Source organism: Cnephaeus nilssonii (genome assembly GCF_951640355.1).
Source record: "Cnephaeus nilssonii genome assembly, chromosome: 4".
NCBI lineage: Eukaryota > Metazoa > Chordata > Mammalia > Chiroptera > Vespertilionidae > Cnephaeus > Cnephaeus nilssonii.
This window is the reverse complement of record NC_137075.1, coordinates 102094487-102110983: the sequence shown is the minus strand read 5'-3', so window position 1 is coordinate 102110983 and position 16497 is coordinate 102094487. Positions and strand designations below refer to the sequence as shown.

Below are 16497 nucleotides of genomic sequence, written 5' to 3'. Positions count from 1 at the left end.
GTCGCCATCCAGATAGGGAGTGTGGGGGACCTTTAGTGAAGACTTGGGAGAAGTATGGGTGTGGGAACCCAGGGAAGGGATTCTGAAAAATCCAGATTTTGATTTTTTTAAATTTTTTTTTATGAAAGTGATTACAAAACTAGGCCTTGCAGCATTTTGGAATTTGACTCTCTTTTTTAGAAAGCCCAGTGGCTATGCCCGTTTCCTCACAGTGACCTTCTTAACTGCTCAGCCTCGCCTGCTGTTCCTCCAGCCCCTCCTGCCCTGCATTCCTCCTCCTGCTCTCTCTGCTCCTTCCCACAGTGACCTCCCTCTGCTTCTCTCTTCTGATCCCTCCCTGATCTCTTCCTGATCTCCAGACTTGCTGCCCTGCCCTGCCCTGCCCTGCCCTGCCCTGCCCGCCCAGAGCCACTTCCTCTCTGAGTCTCAAGTCCTGTCCCCTGACCTAGGAAGATTTTCATGCCCAGAGCAGAGCTCCTGCCTCTCAGCCCCACCCTCTCCTCATGGACCTTCTGGGTCCTTTCGCTGCTTTCCCTCTGCTTCCCTAATATTTTCCCTTGTAAGTAGGGTTTTATAGTTTCACACTCCTTTTCTTCCTTGGAGCTCTTAGGATGTCACAGATCTGGCTCTCACTGTTCCTTGCCTTCCACTCGTTTTCATTAGCTGCCTGCTGGATGAGAACACTTGGATTTCTCACAGCTTAGTCTTCCCCTCCTCTTCATCCTTTTCTCTCACCGCCTTCCCCGTCACTCAGGCTCAGAACCAATCACTTGTCACATGCCCACTTCATTCCCCACCTTCTACTCTACCCAGCCTAATCCAGGCCTGCCCCCTAGCCACTGGTCAAGTTGAATGTCCTCTGACAATTGTCATGGCCTCCTTACTGGTTCCTCCCCCACCCAGCCCATCTTCTATTCTGTGCAACTGCCGGATTCACATTAATCTGGCATTTCCCTTTCAGGAACCTTGGTGCCCCCCTGTCTGCAGCAACACTGCCTGCAGAGTAGGGCGTCAGCCGCTTAGGCAATTTAAACTTTTCTAACGGCCACAGCACAGAAAATCAGTAGAAAGTACGTGAGAGTAAGATTTTATTTTACCCAGTATATCCAAAATGTTATTTCAACATATAGTGTAATCAGTATAAACATATGGATACTCCAGTTTCTATAATTTCTAGTCTTAAGAATCCATTGTGTATTTACACTTTCGGCACAGTTCACTCAGACCGGTCACATTTCAAGGGCTTGGGCAGCACAGGCCTTCAAGGTCACAGTCCGAGCCCCTTAGCCTGGGACCTGATGGTCCTGAGTCCCAGTTCACGATTCTAGACTGAATATCCTGCCCCTGCCCAGGTGCTCCAGCCAGAACAGGTGCGGTGCTTTCCTTTTTCTCTCAGTCTCCCCCCACCCCCCCTCCCTGTACTCTTCTCTCTTTGGGATGTCCAGTGCCTGCCTTGCTCCCGCCTCAGCATCCTTGTAGGTGCTGTTCCCTGTGCGAGGACACTGTTCCCTGTATCCTGTCAGCCTGCTGTCTGCCATCCTCACTGTCCATGCACCGCCGCCCTCACTGTCACCAAAAGGCTTTCATGGGCTCTTCAGTTTGAGATTAAAATCACTACAGTCCCTCCCTGTCCTCACTTTATTGCCATCAACCCCCCCCCCCCCCCCCGAATGGCTTATTCTGCACAGCACTCATTACCATCAGGTCTTGTATATTTCACTATCTTCTTATCCCACTTGAAGATAAATTCCATGCTGGAAGGGGTGTCTGTCTGTTTAATCAGTGCAGAGAATACAGCAATGATACCTACCTTCCTATGGGGAAATGGATGCTGCTACTTACACTGCTGATGGGAGTGGAATTGTCTTCTGTGGGAGGTAATTTGGCGATATCTATAAAAATTATAAATGCATATACTTTTGACCCAGCTATTTCACTGAGACTTTACCCCACAGGTATATTCATACCAGGTGTAACGGTTAATAATGCGGATTTTGATATCAAAGAAAACATGATAATTTCAAGAGAAATATCAAAGTGCTTTATTCAAAGTAATGTCCATCGCTAGCTACACATTTCCCCCATCTTTCAGGTAATTTGTGGATACCGTCCCAATAGAACTTTGCTTGTTTTGAGACAGACCATTCAGAGACCCAATTTTTCACTTTAAGTGCTGCTCAGAAAGTATGTGTGCCATCGATCAGAACAAGTGGTAATCTGAAGGTGGGTTAATACTTCCCAGGCAAGATCTTTTAATGTGTCTTTAACTGGTTTTGAAGTGTGTGATGGTGCGTCATCATGAAGCAAAATTACGTTGCTGTGTCTTCTGGCCCATTCTGGTTGTTTTACGATCAGAGCGTGGTTCAAATTGATTATTTGTTGTCGGTAGCGATCAGTATTAATGGTGTCACCTGGTTTTAGAAGCTCATAATACACCACACCTTCCTGATCCCACCAAACGCAGAGCATCGTCTTCTTCCTGAAGCGATTTGGCCTTGCAGTCAATGTTGATGGTTGACCTGGATCAACCCATGATTTTGTGCATTTGGGATTCTCAAAATAAATCCACTTTTCATCGCCAGTCACAATTCGATGCAAAAAAGACTTTCTTTTGTGCCGTTGAAGCAACATTTTACTGGTGACTTTTCAGTTTTCCATCAGTTGATGTGGCACCCATTTTCCTTCCTTTAAAATCTTTCCCATTGCTTGTAAACGATCAGAAATTGTTTGCTGAGCAACGTTTAGTCTTTCTGCAAGTTGTTTTTGAGTTTGACACACATTTTCATCCAATAATGCTTGTAATTGTTGGTCTTCAAACTTTTTCGGTTGACCTGGACGTTCTTTGTCTTTCACATCGAAATCATCACTTTTAAATATTTAAACCAGTGTTCACAAGTATCTTGAGATGGAGCATGTTCACCATAAGCTTTCCGAAGTATATGATAACTTTCAGCAGCACTTTTCTTCAAAATAATGAATTAAAACTTCCCGCAAATGCTCTTTTTTTGGGCACGAAATTCGACATTTTTAAGCGTAAAAACATCTATGATGTTAACAACTTCAGCAAATTTGACATATGAAGTTTTGAAGCTTGTCAATACAAGAAAATATCATACATATCAAATCGCATGTATATCAACATATGTGTAACTCCATCTATTGAAAAAAATCCACATTTTTAACCGGTACACCTAGTACATGTGAAAACTGCCCTGTGTACAAGGGTATTATTGCTACACTAGAGGCCCGGTGCATGAATTCGTGCACCAGTGGGGTCCCTCAGCTTGGCCTGCGGGATCGGGCCGAAACCGGCTCTTCGACATCCCCCTGCAGGGTCCTGGATTGTGAGAGGGCACAGGCTAGGCCAAAGGACCTTACCTGTGCACGATTGGGGCCAGGGAGGGACGCAGGAGGTTGGTCAGCCGGGGAGGGACCGCAGGAGGGCTCCAGGGTGTGTCAGGCCAGTCTCGCTCAGTCCTGATCGGCTGGACCCCAGCAGCAAGCTAACCTACCAATTGGAGCGTCTGCCCCCTGGTGGTCAGTGCACATCATAGCGACTGGTCGACCGGTTGACTGTCTGCCCTCTGGTGGTCAGTGCACGTCATAGTGAGCAGTTGAGTGGCCTTAGCATATCATTAGCATATTATGCTTCGATTGGTGGAATGGACAACTGGACACTTAGCATATTAGGTTTTTGTTATATAGGATAAATGCCTGTCAGCCAGGGACTCTTAAACTATAGTATACTCATGTAATTGCATACTCTGCAGCATGAAAAAGCTGTTTTTGTGCCCGTGCAGACAGATGTGTAGAAGTCTCTGGATGAGAAGGCAGGGGTGCAGACCTTACATGGTGTGCTCTGGCATGAAAAACGAGGGTACACAGGTTCATATCCTTGTCCACGCATGAGGACACTGGACAGAGAAGCGAGAAGCTGCTAGCAGTGACAGGCTGATGTCAGTGAGGCTCCTACTGCATGCTTTATATGAATTATGAATGTATTATCTAATAAATAAATGAAAGTTAGCCTTGTAAGGACTAAAGAGCATGTACAGAGCTTGGGCCTGGGCCGGGCATGCACAGTAGGTTCTCCATGCTTGTCCTTGTACTTGAGCACACAAACAGGCAGAGTTGGACCCGTGATTGTTTTACAGTTGCTTAAACTGGCATGCCTGGTGCACAAGTGCTGGAGTGTGCACAGGTGGCCACAGGACACGGAATGTGGGCTCAGGTTTTTGTCCGTGAGGTGCAGTGACATGTCCACGTACAGTAGTCGCAGTGAGCTCCTTAATATGGAACGAAGCCTTTCACTGTGCTTGTCATCCCAGTAGCACCTAGTTTATGATGGGGCTGTAGCTGCCCTTCGTACCTCAGAGTTGTAGAGCAGCACGGTTCTTACTTGACAGAATTGTAATTTCGAGTTCTAATGGAATTGTGTTGTGTTTGTTTAAGCCAAGAGTAAAATCTTCTCCTAACCATAGTGCTAGAAGTTTTTATGTCTGTCCTTAGTCCTGGCTGGTTTGGCTCATTGGTTAGAGTGTGGGCCCCAGATCGAAGGGTGGAGGGTTCCATTCCAGGTTAAAGGCACGTACCTGGGTTGCATGCAGTTTCCCCAGCCCCAGTAGGCACACGTGCATGAGGCTATCAGTCGATGTCTCTCTCTCTCTCTCTCTCTCTCTCTCTCTCTCTCTCTCTCTCTCTCTCTCTCCCCCTCCCTCCCTCCCTCCCTCCCTCCCTCCCTCCCTCCCTCCCTCCCTCCCTCCCTCCCTCCCTTTTCCTCCTCTCTCCGTCTCCTCCCTCCCCTCTACTCTCTCTAGAAATCAATGGACAAAAAATGCTTGGGTGAGGATTAAAAAAAAAGTTGCACATGTGATGGAGGGACAGTAGTGTGATCGTGGGAAAACAGGTTTGACTTGGTTGTGGGGACATGGGAGGTGTTGGGCCGCCTGACCAAGCCACCCATGGGGGGTGAGAAGTGGCCCCCCTTAGACATTGGGCTGGCAGGCCAGTTACCTTTATGGGGTCAGGATGCTGGAGCAGCCTGGGCCTGACGGGAACAGCAAGGTCTGGCCTGGCCTTGCAGGTTCTCTGTGACCTTGTGAGGATGAAATGGTGACAGGCTGTGGGAGCCCCGCCGGAGCAGCACTGGCTCTTGGGCCGGATGGTTCATTGATCTCCTCAAAAAACTCAGGTTTTTAATTTTCTGTAAAAGTGCAGCGCACACAGCAGATTGATGAGGGAGAAGGTGCCCTGCTCTTGGCGGGGTTCAGGGGTCCCAGCCAGCGAGGTGAAGGCGTCAGTTGCTAGAGGGGTGGCTTCGGAGGATGTTTGGCAGTAGGAGTCTCTGAGAACTTGGGGACTTGTGGATTGTTGCTGCTGATGTGATTTGGGGCGGGGCCACCCTGTGGGGGCTGCTGGGCCTCTGGCCTCCAGGTCGGCAGGCAGGGCCGGTGCTGTGCCTGTGGGTGGGTTTTACTTTTGGCCTTTTCTCCTTTTGGCTTGAGAGGCAAGGCTCTCCTAACCTGTGCCTGTTAAAGAAATGGTTGGTCAGTGGACCAGTAGTGAGCACGGAGTAGAGGGGCCGTGATCGGGCCCATACTCTTGAATTAGTCACCTGCCTGTCCTTTTTATTTTTTTCCCCCTTTAAATTCTTTATTGTCTGTTTCTTAAACACCGCCTTGTTCCAGAGGAGATGTGGAAGGATGGCCTGTAAAGGGACTCACAGGACAGCGGCCCCAAGGAGGAAGTCTCTGCTCCAGGGCTGTGGAGGAGCCGGGGTGTGTGTGTTGAAGTCCTGTGTGCTGCTGGCAGGGGCCTCCCCACCTGGGAACAGCTCAAGCAGGGGCAGGTGTAGTCCGCTCATGTGAGACCAGCACTGCGAGGTTCCCTGAGTCCTCACAGGAGGCTGTGTAGGTGCAGTGACTCGGAGATCCAGAGCCTCCTAGTGGAAGAAATGTCAAGTGCTCAGGGGCTGTCCCTCTCCAGTGTCCCAGCACCTGGCACAGTGGCTGTTGAATAATCAGCTCCTTCTGTGAAGGCCAGTGGCCTCACACCCAAGTGCAGTTGTAGAAAGTCATTGTTCAAGCGGCCAGAACGCTCTTCGCTGGCCTGGTTGACCACGGGAGAGTGTGGCATGCCCGGGTGACTTGTCCCTTGTCACCGAGCAGCAGACAGCTTTCTTGCTGGAACATAGACAGTTAAGCTCCCCATTGTGATAACGTGTTCTCCTTTGTCTTCACAGAGACTAATAGACAAGTCACGAGTAACCTGTGTCAAATGGGTTCCCGGTTCGGAAAGCCTTTTCCTAGTAGCCCATTCGAGTGGGAACATGTACCTGTATAATGTGGAGCACTCTTGTGGCACCACAGCCCCCCACTACCAGCTCCTGAAGCAGGGCGAGAGCTTCGCCGTGCACACTTGCAAGAGCAAATCCACGAGGAACCCTCTCCTCAAGTGGACGGTGGGCGAGGGGGCCCTCAACGAGTTTGCTTTCTCCCCAGATGGCAAGTTCTTGGCGTGCGTGAGCCAGGACGGGTTTCTGCGGGTGTTCAACTTTGACTCTGTGGAGCTGCACGGCACCATGAAAAGCTACTTTGGAGGCTTGCTGTGCGTGTGCTGGAGCCCGGACGGCAAGTACATCGTCACGGGGGGCGAGGATGACCTGGTGACAGTCTGGTCTTTTGTAGACGGCCGAGTGATAGCTCGAGGCCACGGGCACAAGTCCTGGGTCAGTGTGGTGGCGTTTGACCCCTACACCACGAGTGTAGAAGAAAGCGACCCTATGGAGTTCAGTGGCAGTGACGAGGACTTCCAGGACCTGCTCCATTTTGGCAGAGACCGAGCAAACAGTACCCAATCCAGGCTGTCCAAGCGGAACTCCACGGAGAGCCGCCCCGTCAGTGTCACGTACCGGTTTGGCTCTGTGGGCCAGGACACGCAGCTCTGCTTGTGGGACCTCACGGAAGACATCCTTTTCCCTCACCAGCCCCTCTCCAGGGCACGGACACACACAAATGTCATGAACGCCACGAGCCCTCCAGCCGGGAGCACTGGGAACAGCGTCTCAACGCCTGGCAGCTCTGCGCCCCCCCCTCTACCGCGGTCCAACAGCCTCCCACATTCCACTGTCTCCAACGCTGGCAGCAAGAGCAACGTCGCCGATGGGGCCATCGCGTCTGGGGTCAGCAAATTCGCAACACTCTCCCTACATGACCGGAAGGACCGGCACCACGAGAAAGATCACAAGCGAAACCATAGCATGGGACACATTTCTAGCAAGAGCAGTGACAAACTGAACCTAGTTACCAAAACCAAAACGGACCCCGCTAAAACTCTGGGCACGCCCCTGTGTCCTCGAATGGAAGACGTTCCCTTGTTAGAGCCGCTCATCTGTAAAAAGATAGCACATGAAAGGCTGACTGTGTTGATTTTTCTTGAAGACTGTGTAGTCACTGCTTGTCAGGAGGGGTTTGTTTGCACATGGGGAAGGCCTGGGAAAGTGGTAAGTTTGAATCCTTAACGCTGCACCAGACCGAGAACTTGAGTAGGTAGTGATTTTTTTTCCTTGTGGGAGGGGTGGGTGTACAATGAATGAATGACACTTCTTAATGTAAATCTAAATGCATCAGAGCCATACTTTTGGATACTGCATGCCATGTAATTCTGAATCATTTGATAATTCACCTTAGAACGTTTAAAAAATATAATCAAACTAATTGCCAGCCAAGTCCGTCACCCTCCTGGGAGTATATAGAGTCCCAAGGTGAGCGCTCCTGACTTAGACTATTTCGATTTTAGGAAAATCATGACAGTGTGGGGAAACAATGAATTAAAAAGCTAAAATTAAAATTTCTGCTTTAACTGGAATATTTTTGCTTAACTACTCAATTAGAAAATTGTACACCTGATCAGAGCGTGTTCAGCACGGACGGCCACTGACTGTCATTTATAGTCCAGTTTTTTATCTTAATCATAAAATGTTTAGGAATCTATGAAATTTAACTTTAGGAACAAAGCGTTCAGCAGGGTTGATTGATATTATTTTTACATTGTTCTGGCAATCCACAGAAAGAGAAGAGCCTTAATTTTTAAAACCCATTTTAGTCATTTTATGACAATTAAAATTGTTTAATAAACATCTTTTTTCAAAGAAGCAGTTTGTACCACTTTGATTGAGATTCTGTGCACTAAATAAAATACCCACGTTCCTCAAGCCTGGGCGGTTCCCGTGAACTGCAGGCCGAGGTTGCCCACCGCACGTGTCAGAAGTGCCTCTTGCCACGGAAGCCAAGACCTTTTCTGTCCAGTGCGCTTTTGCTTGTTTTTTTTTCCAACAAGAATTAAAAGAGGTTTCATTTTCTTTTGTTTTGGGGCGGGTTTTTTTTTTTATTTCTTGGGAGGTTTTTTTGGTCACGAAGGCTCACGACTGTAGGCCCTGGGCAGCCTCTTTAGCTTTGTTTTGTACAGACTGACAGACCCTCCTGATCCCCTCCTTGTCTCCCCGCCCCCCCGCCCCGGGCAGTCCAGGTTTGGTTTTCACACTAGAGGGGAAGTCCAACTGCAGGGTGCCCCTTATTGTCGGATGGTGGTCCTTCCAGGGTTATTCTTGGGATGCTGATACTGGCCTGGCCCACAGGCTTCCATCTCAGCACCTCACCCTGGCCCAGGTGCCCATTGGATGGACCCGCTGCTCCCGGGGGAAACTGCAGTGTTTGATCCTGAGTCCCTATGACCCTTCTCAGCTGTGGAGGAGTTTCAAATCCCAGCTTTCAGATGGATGCGATGGTTCTTTGAGCTCTGTGTTTTATGTCAAGATGATGATTATCTGGTTTGTTAACTTATTTTGGTCATTTAGGTTTGTTCTGTTTTGCACACTTTTGTAATTAAATATAGCGATGCTGATAACATGTGCTGGTTTGAGTAGTGAATGCCATTCAGCGAAGTGAAGACCTGGATGTTCAGCTCTCTGATGCGTGAGGCTCTGTGCGCTCTCAGTGCGCCCTCCCCGGAAGGCCCACCCACACCTCACCCGTCATGCTCCGTAACGCAGGTGGTGTCTGTCACCTGTGGTCGCAGTGGCCGCGTTCTGCCACAGGAGGTCCAGGGTGGCCTTCAAGGGGCACCTCCCCCGTTGATGCATTACAGCCCGTGGGAATGATGACTTCCTCTCTACCGACTGTTAGACGTGGCCCTTTGTCCCTAAATGTTCATGTTCTAAGGTAGCAAAGACAGCGGGCCCATGGACCAGCAACTTTGGAGGCTGCCAGATGGAGAGATGAGGAACCAACACTCCATGTGCAGTTTTATGTTCCTACCTAGTTTTAGAAATTCCGTTTCAAAGGCTTCTGAGGCATTGAGAAGTTTCAAAATTCAGGACTTTGTGTTTGGCCTAAGTGGAGAGTGGCTGCTCCCAGGTGAGCGGCCTTTATGCGGAAGGTTACGATGCCCTTGCACTTCTCTCGCACTGCTCCCTGCATGACTCACACTCGACACTGGGCGCTTTCTGGTTCTTCCTGCCCCTCAGCATCCTCAGCTGCGCGGCTGCGGTGAAGGAGGGGCTGCTGGTGCACTGGCAGGTGACCTGCCTAAGAGACACTTGGGTGAGGGTAAGAGGAGGGTGTTGTTGTTCCTTTTAAAAACTCAAAGTGTGCTCACAGGAGCCAGTGGTGCCTGTCTCTTCCACCCCTCACCCTGCCAGGCTCCTGTCCATTTCTCGTTCTTCCAGTTTCTGCTGGTGTGGGATCCATCTGCCCGTCTGGGAGGCTGCCTGGGGCCCCTGCTGGGTGTCAGGTGCTGGGGAGGCACAGGCTTCCGCTCCTCTGATACCTGCCCCCCCTTTGACAGCCGGCAGAGCCCCTCTCCTGCAGGCGGGAGGAGAAGAGGGTGCTGCACAGGGCAGGCAGTTGCTCCCATTCCCCTCAGACCGGCTCCAGTACTGGCTCCTGCGGACCTGGGTGGGACAAGAGGGGCAGGAGGGGCGGGGACTGGAGTGGTGGGTCCTGACCGGGTGGATGAGGCACTAAGAGAAATCTGGGGAGTGTTTTCATAGTTCTTTCTCCCAAATGTGAGCTTCCTCAGTGAAATTTGTCAATTTCCAGCTTAAACATTGTCTTGAGCAGAAATGTCCTTTCTCAACCTGCCCTCTGCAATAAAAGGCATGGGCGAGAGGAGGCGTTCCCACTCGGTCAGCAAGCTCCTCTGTCCGCACGGAAGCGAGGGTGGAGAGCAGGGGCCGAAGTGAGGCCCAGAGGCCTCAGCCGGCTCCCGCCTGGCTGTGTGCCGGCCACTCTCCGGCCACGGCCAGGCAGCCGGGCTTCGCTGAGGCAGCTCTGGCCCCACTGATGGGGCAGGGCAGGATGATTCAGAGCCCCCCGAGGGCTAGAGACACAGCCTTGATTTAAAGCAAGTATGTAAGAGGGAATAGACAGCCACTCTTAAATAACCAGTGACTTTAGGTTCTAAATTTACTTAAACAAATAGTGGTTAAGAATCTTAATTTTGTCTTTTGTGCCAATTGAACCTTCTGGCATTTTGGAGCGTTCTCCTGTGAGCCACAGGCTTGGGACTAAGAAGAGTAAATGCCTTAGGTTAGAGGGATGGACGAGTGGAAAGACAAGTAAGTCATAGCAGAGATGATTGTCTCAGACATTCAGAAACCTCGAGGAGCCGCATGCCACGAGGAACCCCACGGCACTTCCCAGGTTCTGCAGGCATGGGCGGGTGTCCCTCCCAGGGCACCCGGGCTTGGCTCCGGCCAAGTCCCAGCTGGCTGGTAGCCAGGAAGCCATTTCTCCCTCATTCCTCCACTTCCAGGGTTGCATCTTGAATTTGTAAGAAATTGTCAAGTTTCAAGTTCCCACTGCAGTCCATGAGGCCGCTTTATCAGGTGGCTGTGCCGGTGTACAAGGGTCACGCCACCTCTTGCCTGGGAGGGAGATGTGATCTGTTTGTTCAGGAAGCTCAAGGGGTGAGGAGGTAGCCACAGGGTCAGGGAGGGCGTGGGAACCGGGCGCCCCGTGTTGTGCTTCTGACTGCCTGAGAAGGCGCCAAAAGCAGAGTTCGACTTGGGGTTTTGCAGGAAAGATGCGGGAGAGCTTGGCCCTGGGGCCCGGTGTGTGGGTGGACCAGCGGGAGCAGTGGGCCTTGGTTGTGACCGTCTCCCTGTGTCCGCAGGGTGGGGGGGGGGGGTTTCCTTCCTCAGCCCGGAGCCTCTGTGTACCCGGGCGTGACCCGGGGCCGAGCGGCACGCCGGCCTTCATGGGCTCAGCAGCCTGGGAGGTGGAGGCCAGGGCTGCAGAGAAAAGCACTTGTATTCAGCTGTTCCCCTCCAAACCCAGAGCCCAGCTCACATGTGGGAACACACCCCTGGTGGGGGAAGCCGCCCACAGGCATTGGCTTCATCCGTCGCTGCATCTGTTACCTGATGTTTGTGTCATAAGTTGCTGTCTCTCAATTGAAAAGTGTAAAAGTTTTTGCATATTTTATTTCTGTATACCTAAGTTTATTAAAGATTATGTTAGGTGACACTGTATAAAATTGTATGAATATTTATTTTTAGTGAAAATCAAAAGTAAAATTTGTATGTATTTCCTTTTTTATATTTTCATCTAATTTCTTGACAACTTGAATAAATTTCACAAAGAGCCTTCCTAACATGAAATGCTGGTAAATTCAGTTCTTCACTGTTGCAGTAATGAATGGCGCTTTAGTATCAGTGTTGTTACTTACCATTTTAAGAAAACCATGTTTGTGTCCCTGCCTTGGTGTTCGCTGTCCCCATCTCACTGTGACAGCGAGAGACTGACGCACTGGACGTTCGGAAGGACTGCGGGTTGCCTTTGGGACTGACGAACAAATGTGTGAATGAATTATAAATGTAGATAATTTTCACTGTCACTTTGACAGCTAAGCTTTATAAAACCTCAGTGACCCAAAAAGGAAGAGCTGTAAGGATAAGGGCCTCGGCAATGTGGACCAAGCGGACACGGGAATGGCTGCCTCTTGTCACTGCTGTTTCTCGTGATTAGAAACGTAGAAGGGAACCTTTGTTCCGAGTATCAGAGGTCGCGGGTGTCCTATGTGGGGAAGGACTGACCTCAGCCAGCTGTGGAGCAGGCCTGCTTCAGGAGACAGGTTGTCCTGAGCAGCCAGCGCTGTGCTGAGCACAGAGGTCACAGAGGTCGGCCCCCAGCGCTCTATTCAGCACCCCCTCGCCCCTTCCGCCAGCAGCGGGGAGAGTGTGGGAACCTGGCTGCTCCTGCAGGGGCGCTTTTCCTGGGAGAGTGCAGTTCGCTCAAGGCTGGGGAACCAAACGCTGGAGTTGTCCTGCCTGAGGCTGCAGCACAGGAAGAGCTTCATCCGCAGGACAGGGGGAGACATCCCTGTAGGGGGGAGGGGAGCCGTTTGTGGTGTCCTGCTGTGAAATGCCCCTCCAGTCGGGTGATCTGAGCAGCACCCTGGCACCTCTGTCCCTGAGCGCTTCAAGGCAAGAGGCCCAGGCCTGGACTGCTGGTCCCCAGAGCGGGGTGGGGTGGGGGGGGGTTAAAGGTGAGGCGGCCCCTGGGCAGGGCCTGGTGCCCCCATCGTCCTGTCAGGCCCCTGCTGTGTCCTGAGATGCCTGGGCCTGGGGGCACAGCTGGCAAGGCTGCTGGCAGGGAGCTCCCTGCTGTCTGCCTCCCTCCAGGTGGGCAGCCACCTCTCAGAGCCTTCCTGCCACCGTCCTCCGAGCCTTCAGCTCCTGCCTTCAACTCCAAGCTGCCAGGCGCAGCCAGACATTGCGCCCTCGGAGTGCCCTGCTCGGACCCCCTACCACAGAGCAGGTACTGTTCCTCGGCACGGAGTCGGTTCTGAGCCCTTCACACTGCTAGGTCTGCAGCAAGTTCAGAAGGACACACACTTTCTATCCTTAAAAACAGTTTGTACTATTTATGTAACTAGAAAAAACATTAAGTCCATTCTTCCATGTGCGGCTGCCTGTGGAAAGAAACAGCTGTCCCGTGCGGCTCTTAAAAGAGGCCCTTAGTGTCGGCCTCGAAACCAGCCTCTCAGTGGTTTCGGGTGGAGGCCCGCCTGGGACTCCGGAAGGGCCTCGAGCTAGAAAGGCTTTTGGAGGACCCAGGAGGGGTTCATCCCTCCTGCCCGCTGAGCAGAGAGGTTTCAGAGCCGTAGTTGGCCACACGGTTCTCAGAGGTTACAAAGAATTGGAATGAGCCTGGCCGGTGTGGCTCAGTGGTTGAGCGTAGTCCCATGAACCAAGAGCTCATGGTTCGATTCCCAGTTCAGGCACATACCCGGGCTGTGGGCTCAATCCCCAGTAGGGGGCTTGCAGGAGGCAGCCAATCACTGATTCTCACCTCTCCCTCTCCCGCTCTAAAAATCAACAAAAACATTTTAAAATACATACATACATAAAAATAAGTGCTGCTAAGCTCTCAATGGAGGGGCTGCCTCTGAGGGGCTGGGCGGGCAGTACTCTGGGCCCTGAGCTGTGGCCCTGGGGGAAGGTGGGGAAGGGCCCCCTGCAGGTACCCCTCACCTTAAGGCCAATGACGTCCCAAGGAACCCAGGCCCTGAGAGCCCACATTGTCCCCCAGCCACTGGCCCCAAATCCACGCAGAGCCGGGTTCCGTGGGTTCTGGTTCCAACCAGGCAGGACTGTCCGGAAGGATCTGGACAAATTCAGTAGGCGAACGTGGAGGATCTGTCACAACTGGCTCCTAACCAGCAGGAGTCTGTTCCGGTGGCGTCAGACTGCGGAGAGGTGAGTGGCTGGGACCCTCCGAGGCCCTGTTTGCTGGATTAATGTAACCTGCTTTGTTTGCAGCGTTTATCATCATCCCCAAACCAGGCCACTTCCCCAGGTGAAACTGTAGTGTAGCGACCCACTACTGCTCAGAAACTCTCACCCGGACCGGGTCTCGAGGGAGTATGACGATGCAGGAGCTACGAGCTGCACCTCAGCCACGCGTGGGAGGCGGATGTCACCCGAATCATGAGGGGAAGAGTCACTCAGAGCAGGGCTCTCGGCAGGGTGCTCGCTGCTCATCCGAGGAGGTTGTTTCTATTTTAAATCGTTCTTTGGGGGCTGCAGTGAAAAGTGAGAAATGAGCCCTGGCCAGTGTATCCCAGTGGTTAGGGCGTTGGCTCCAGCACCCAAGGGTCACAGGTTTGATTCCCGGTCAAGGGCACATACCTGGGTCACAGGTTTGATCCCCAGCCCAGGTCGGGGCACAAAGTGATGTGTCTCTCTCACATGGATGTTTCTTTCTCCACCCCCCACAGTCCATGTCCCCCCTAAACTCCCCCATCCCTTCCACTCTCTCTAAAAATCAATGGATAAAATGTTCCTCAGGTGAAGATTAATCAAAAAAATAAATAGTAAGTGAAGTTTTCCTGCTCTTTACTTTTAAGATTCAATGTAATTAAAATCTCATATATATGTGAAATATATACATATATGCACAGTATAAAAAAACCCAACTGTTAACAACTGGCACTTGTCTCCTTTTGCAGTCAGCAGCAGTCGGGCTGTCTGCTTCGGCCCCAGCTGCCCCCTCCAGCTGAGCTCAGGAGGCCCCGGCACTCGGCAGGTGCTCAGTAGACGTGTGGAGTGAGCGAGTTCGACAGGATGGTGGTCGAGGACGTGTGAGACTTCTCCCCTTCTAGAGTTCTGCGTTGGGAGCCATTTAACAGCATTGCCCAGAAAGGCTTAAATGGCCTCGCCGTCCACAAGCTCTCCAGTTCGGAGGGCGGACCTTGCCAGGGTTCTGGCGGCAGCCGAGGAGGCCTCCTGTGCCCTAAGCCCTGGCCGGCACCTGCCCAAGGGGGGCCCGCGGACAGGCACAGCGCCAGAGCCACTCCGGCTGCCCGGAGACTGGCTGCCCAGCCAAGAGCAGGTGGGCGTGAGCTCCTGGCCACGCAGGAAGCCCTGCTCGCCGATCTGCGGGAACCTGACTGACCTTGTGCACTGATGTTCGAGCCCTGCCGTGGGCCCGGGAGCCACACTGCCCCTCCCTGGAGGCAGGCTTGTGGGGACGGCCCCTGGGGGCCTGGGGGGCTTCAGAGCTGGTTTATTCCGGAGCCCAAACGCAGCTGAAGGGCCTTACTTGGTGGACAGCGCGTGTCCTTCTCGGGCCTGGCCTGCTCGGAGAGCCCCCAGCCCCTGCCCCGCCTGGGCGGCGACTGTTGCAGAGTCGGGGCTGTGGGTTTCCCGAGAAGCAGCACCCAGAGTTGGCTCTCTCAGAAAGGTGCGCAGAAAACCTTTCCAGATTGGATATACTTACCGGGGGTAACAGTTTTCCTAAACCCAACACCTGTTAGTCCTTAAATGTGCGCCGAGAGCCTCTTGGGGGCTCTCTGGTGGCCCCACCCCACGGACTCGGTGTGGGCCCGCCCACCTTGCAGGCCCCGCCCTCTTCAGGCCCAGCACCTGCTCACGCCTCTGGGGCATCTCCCTGGCCCTTCCTCGCTGGGCCCAGCACCTCGTTTCTGGCCTCCTGCCCGTCTGTGAAACTGTCTCCGCTCCCACATGACCCAGAACTCGGCCCTTCCGCCCAGCGCCACGTCCACCGTGCCGCCCCGAAGCCCGCTGCGGTCTCCCGTGGGTCTAAAAAGCAGCTCTTTCCAAACCTTCCCGAGTGAATGTCACCCAGCTCTGAATGTCACTGGTAAGCCTTGAACCGGCCCTCCCTGGGCATCTCTGCCCCACGTGGCCCCACCTGTGTCCACGCTCATGCCCGTCCTCTGCCCCGAGCCTGTAAAATGCTGATTCCAACCTGCCCCGCCTGTGGCTGCCATGTCCACCCTCCACAGCCCAGCTGTGCTGTCACTCTGGTTCTGCTTCACCAGCTGTGAGGTGGACGGGAGGTGGTGGCCACAGGAGAGCTCAGAGGGGTGTCAGATCTGTCTTAAGAGAGAACAGGAAGATGAAAAACGAGCTCAAGAAATGTGCTTTAAACGTGAGTTGGAGAAGATGAGAAGAAGGAACACTAAATGATTAGGTTACAAGGACAAAAAGGGGGGCTCCACAGGGTCTTGGCCCTGCCGGCGGCCGGGCCCACACCCTGCCCTCCAGCGCCGCGTCTCTGCAGCACCCGCTCCACAGGAACAGGTTTCTTCTGTGCCCAGCTTGTTGTCGGCGCCGCCAGCCCAGCAGGAAGCGGCGTTCTCTACTCACGGGAGCCAGCTGGGCCTCAGGAGCTCCGACGCTGAGGCCACGGGGGAGCCTGCCCGCGTGCCCAGCACCACCGCGCCAGCTGCGGCTCCCTGGGCGGCACCAGGGCACCGGGCACAGCCCTGGGCTTCCTCTCAGGGCTTCTCCAGTGAAACAAAATCAAGCCGCACCCAAGTCTTCCCAAGATCAATCCCCCATCTGTTCACAAAAGCTAAAACAAAGGACTGGGTGGTGACCTGGTCAGCGCAAACGGTATCACAAGGAAATACTGTGACGAGGGCTATTCTTTAATGAAAGTCAGCCTATCCTCACGCAGCCACATGCTA

At 52.7% G+C, this 16497-nt stretch overlaps 1 protein-coding gene across 6 annotated transcripts in view; it reads left to right on the top strand.

Annotated features, from left to right (window-relative positions):
• WDR20 (WD repeat domain 20) overlaps positions 1-11659 on the top strand; it is a 52787-nt gene extending 41128 nt beyond the window's left edge. For 4 of the 6 annotated variants that reach the window (XM_079768932.1, XM_079768931.1, XM_079768930.1 and 1 more), the window contains one exon: positions 6242-11659. In XM_079768932.1, the coding sequence (XP_079625058.1) occupies positions 6242-7519 (1278 nt within the window). In that variant the 3' untranslated portion in view covers positions 7520-11659. The remainder of the gene's footprint in view (positions 1-6241) is intronic. The other 2 variants (XM_079768934.1, XM_079768935.1) reach the window with 2 other exon arrangements.
• The last annotated feature ends 4838 nt before the right edge of the window (positions 11660-16497 follow it).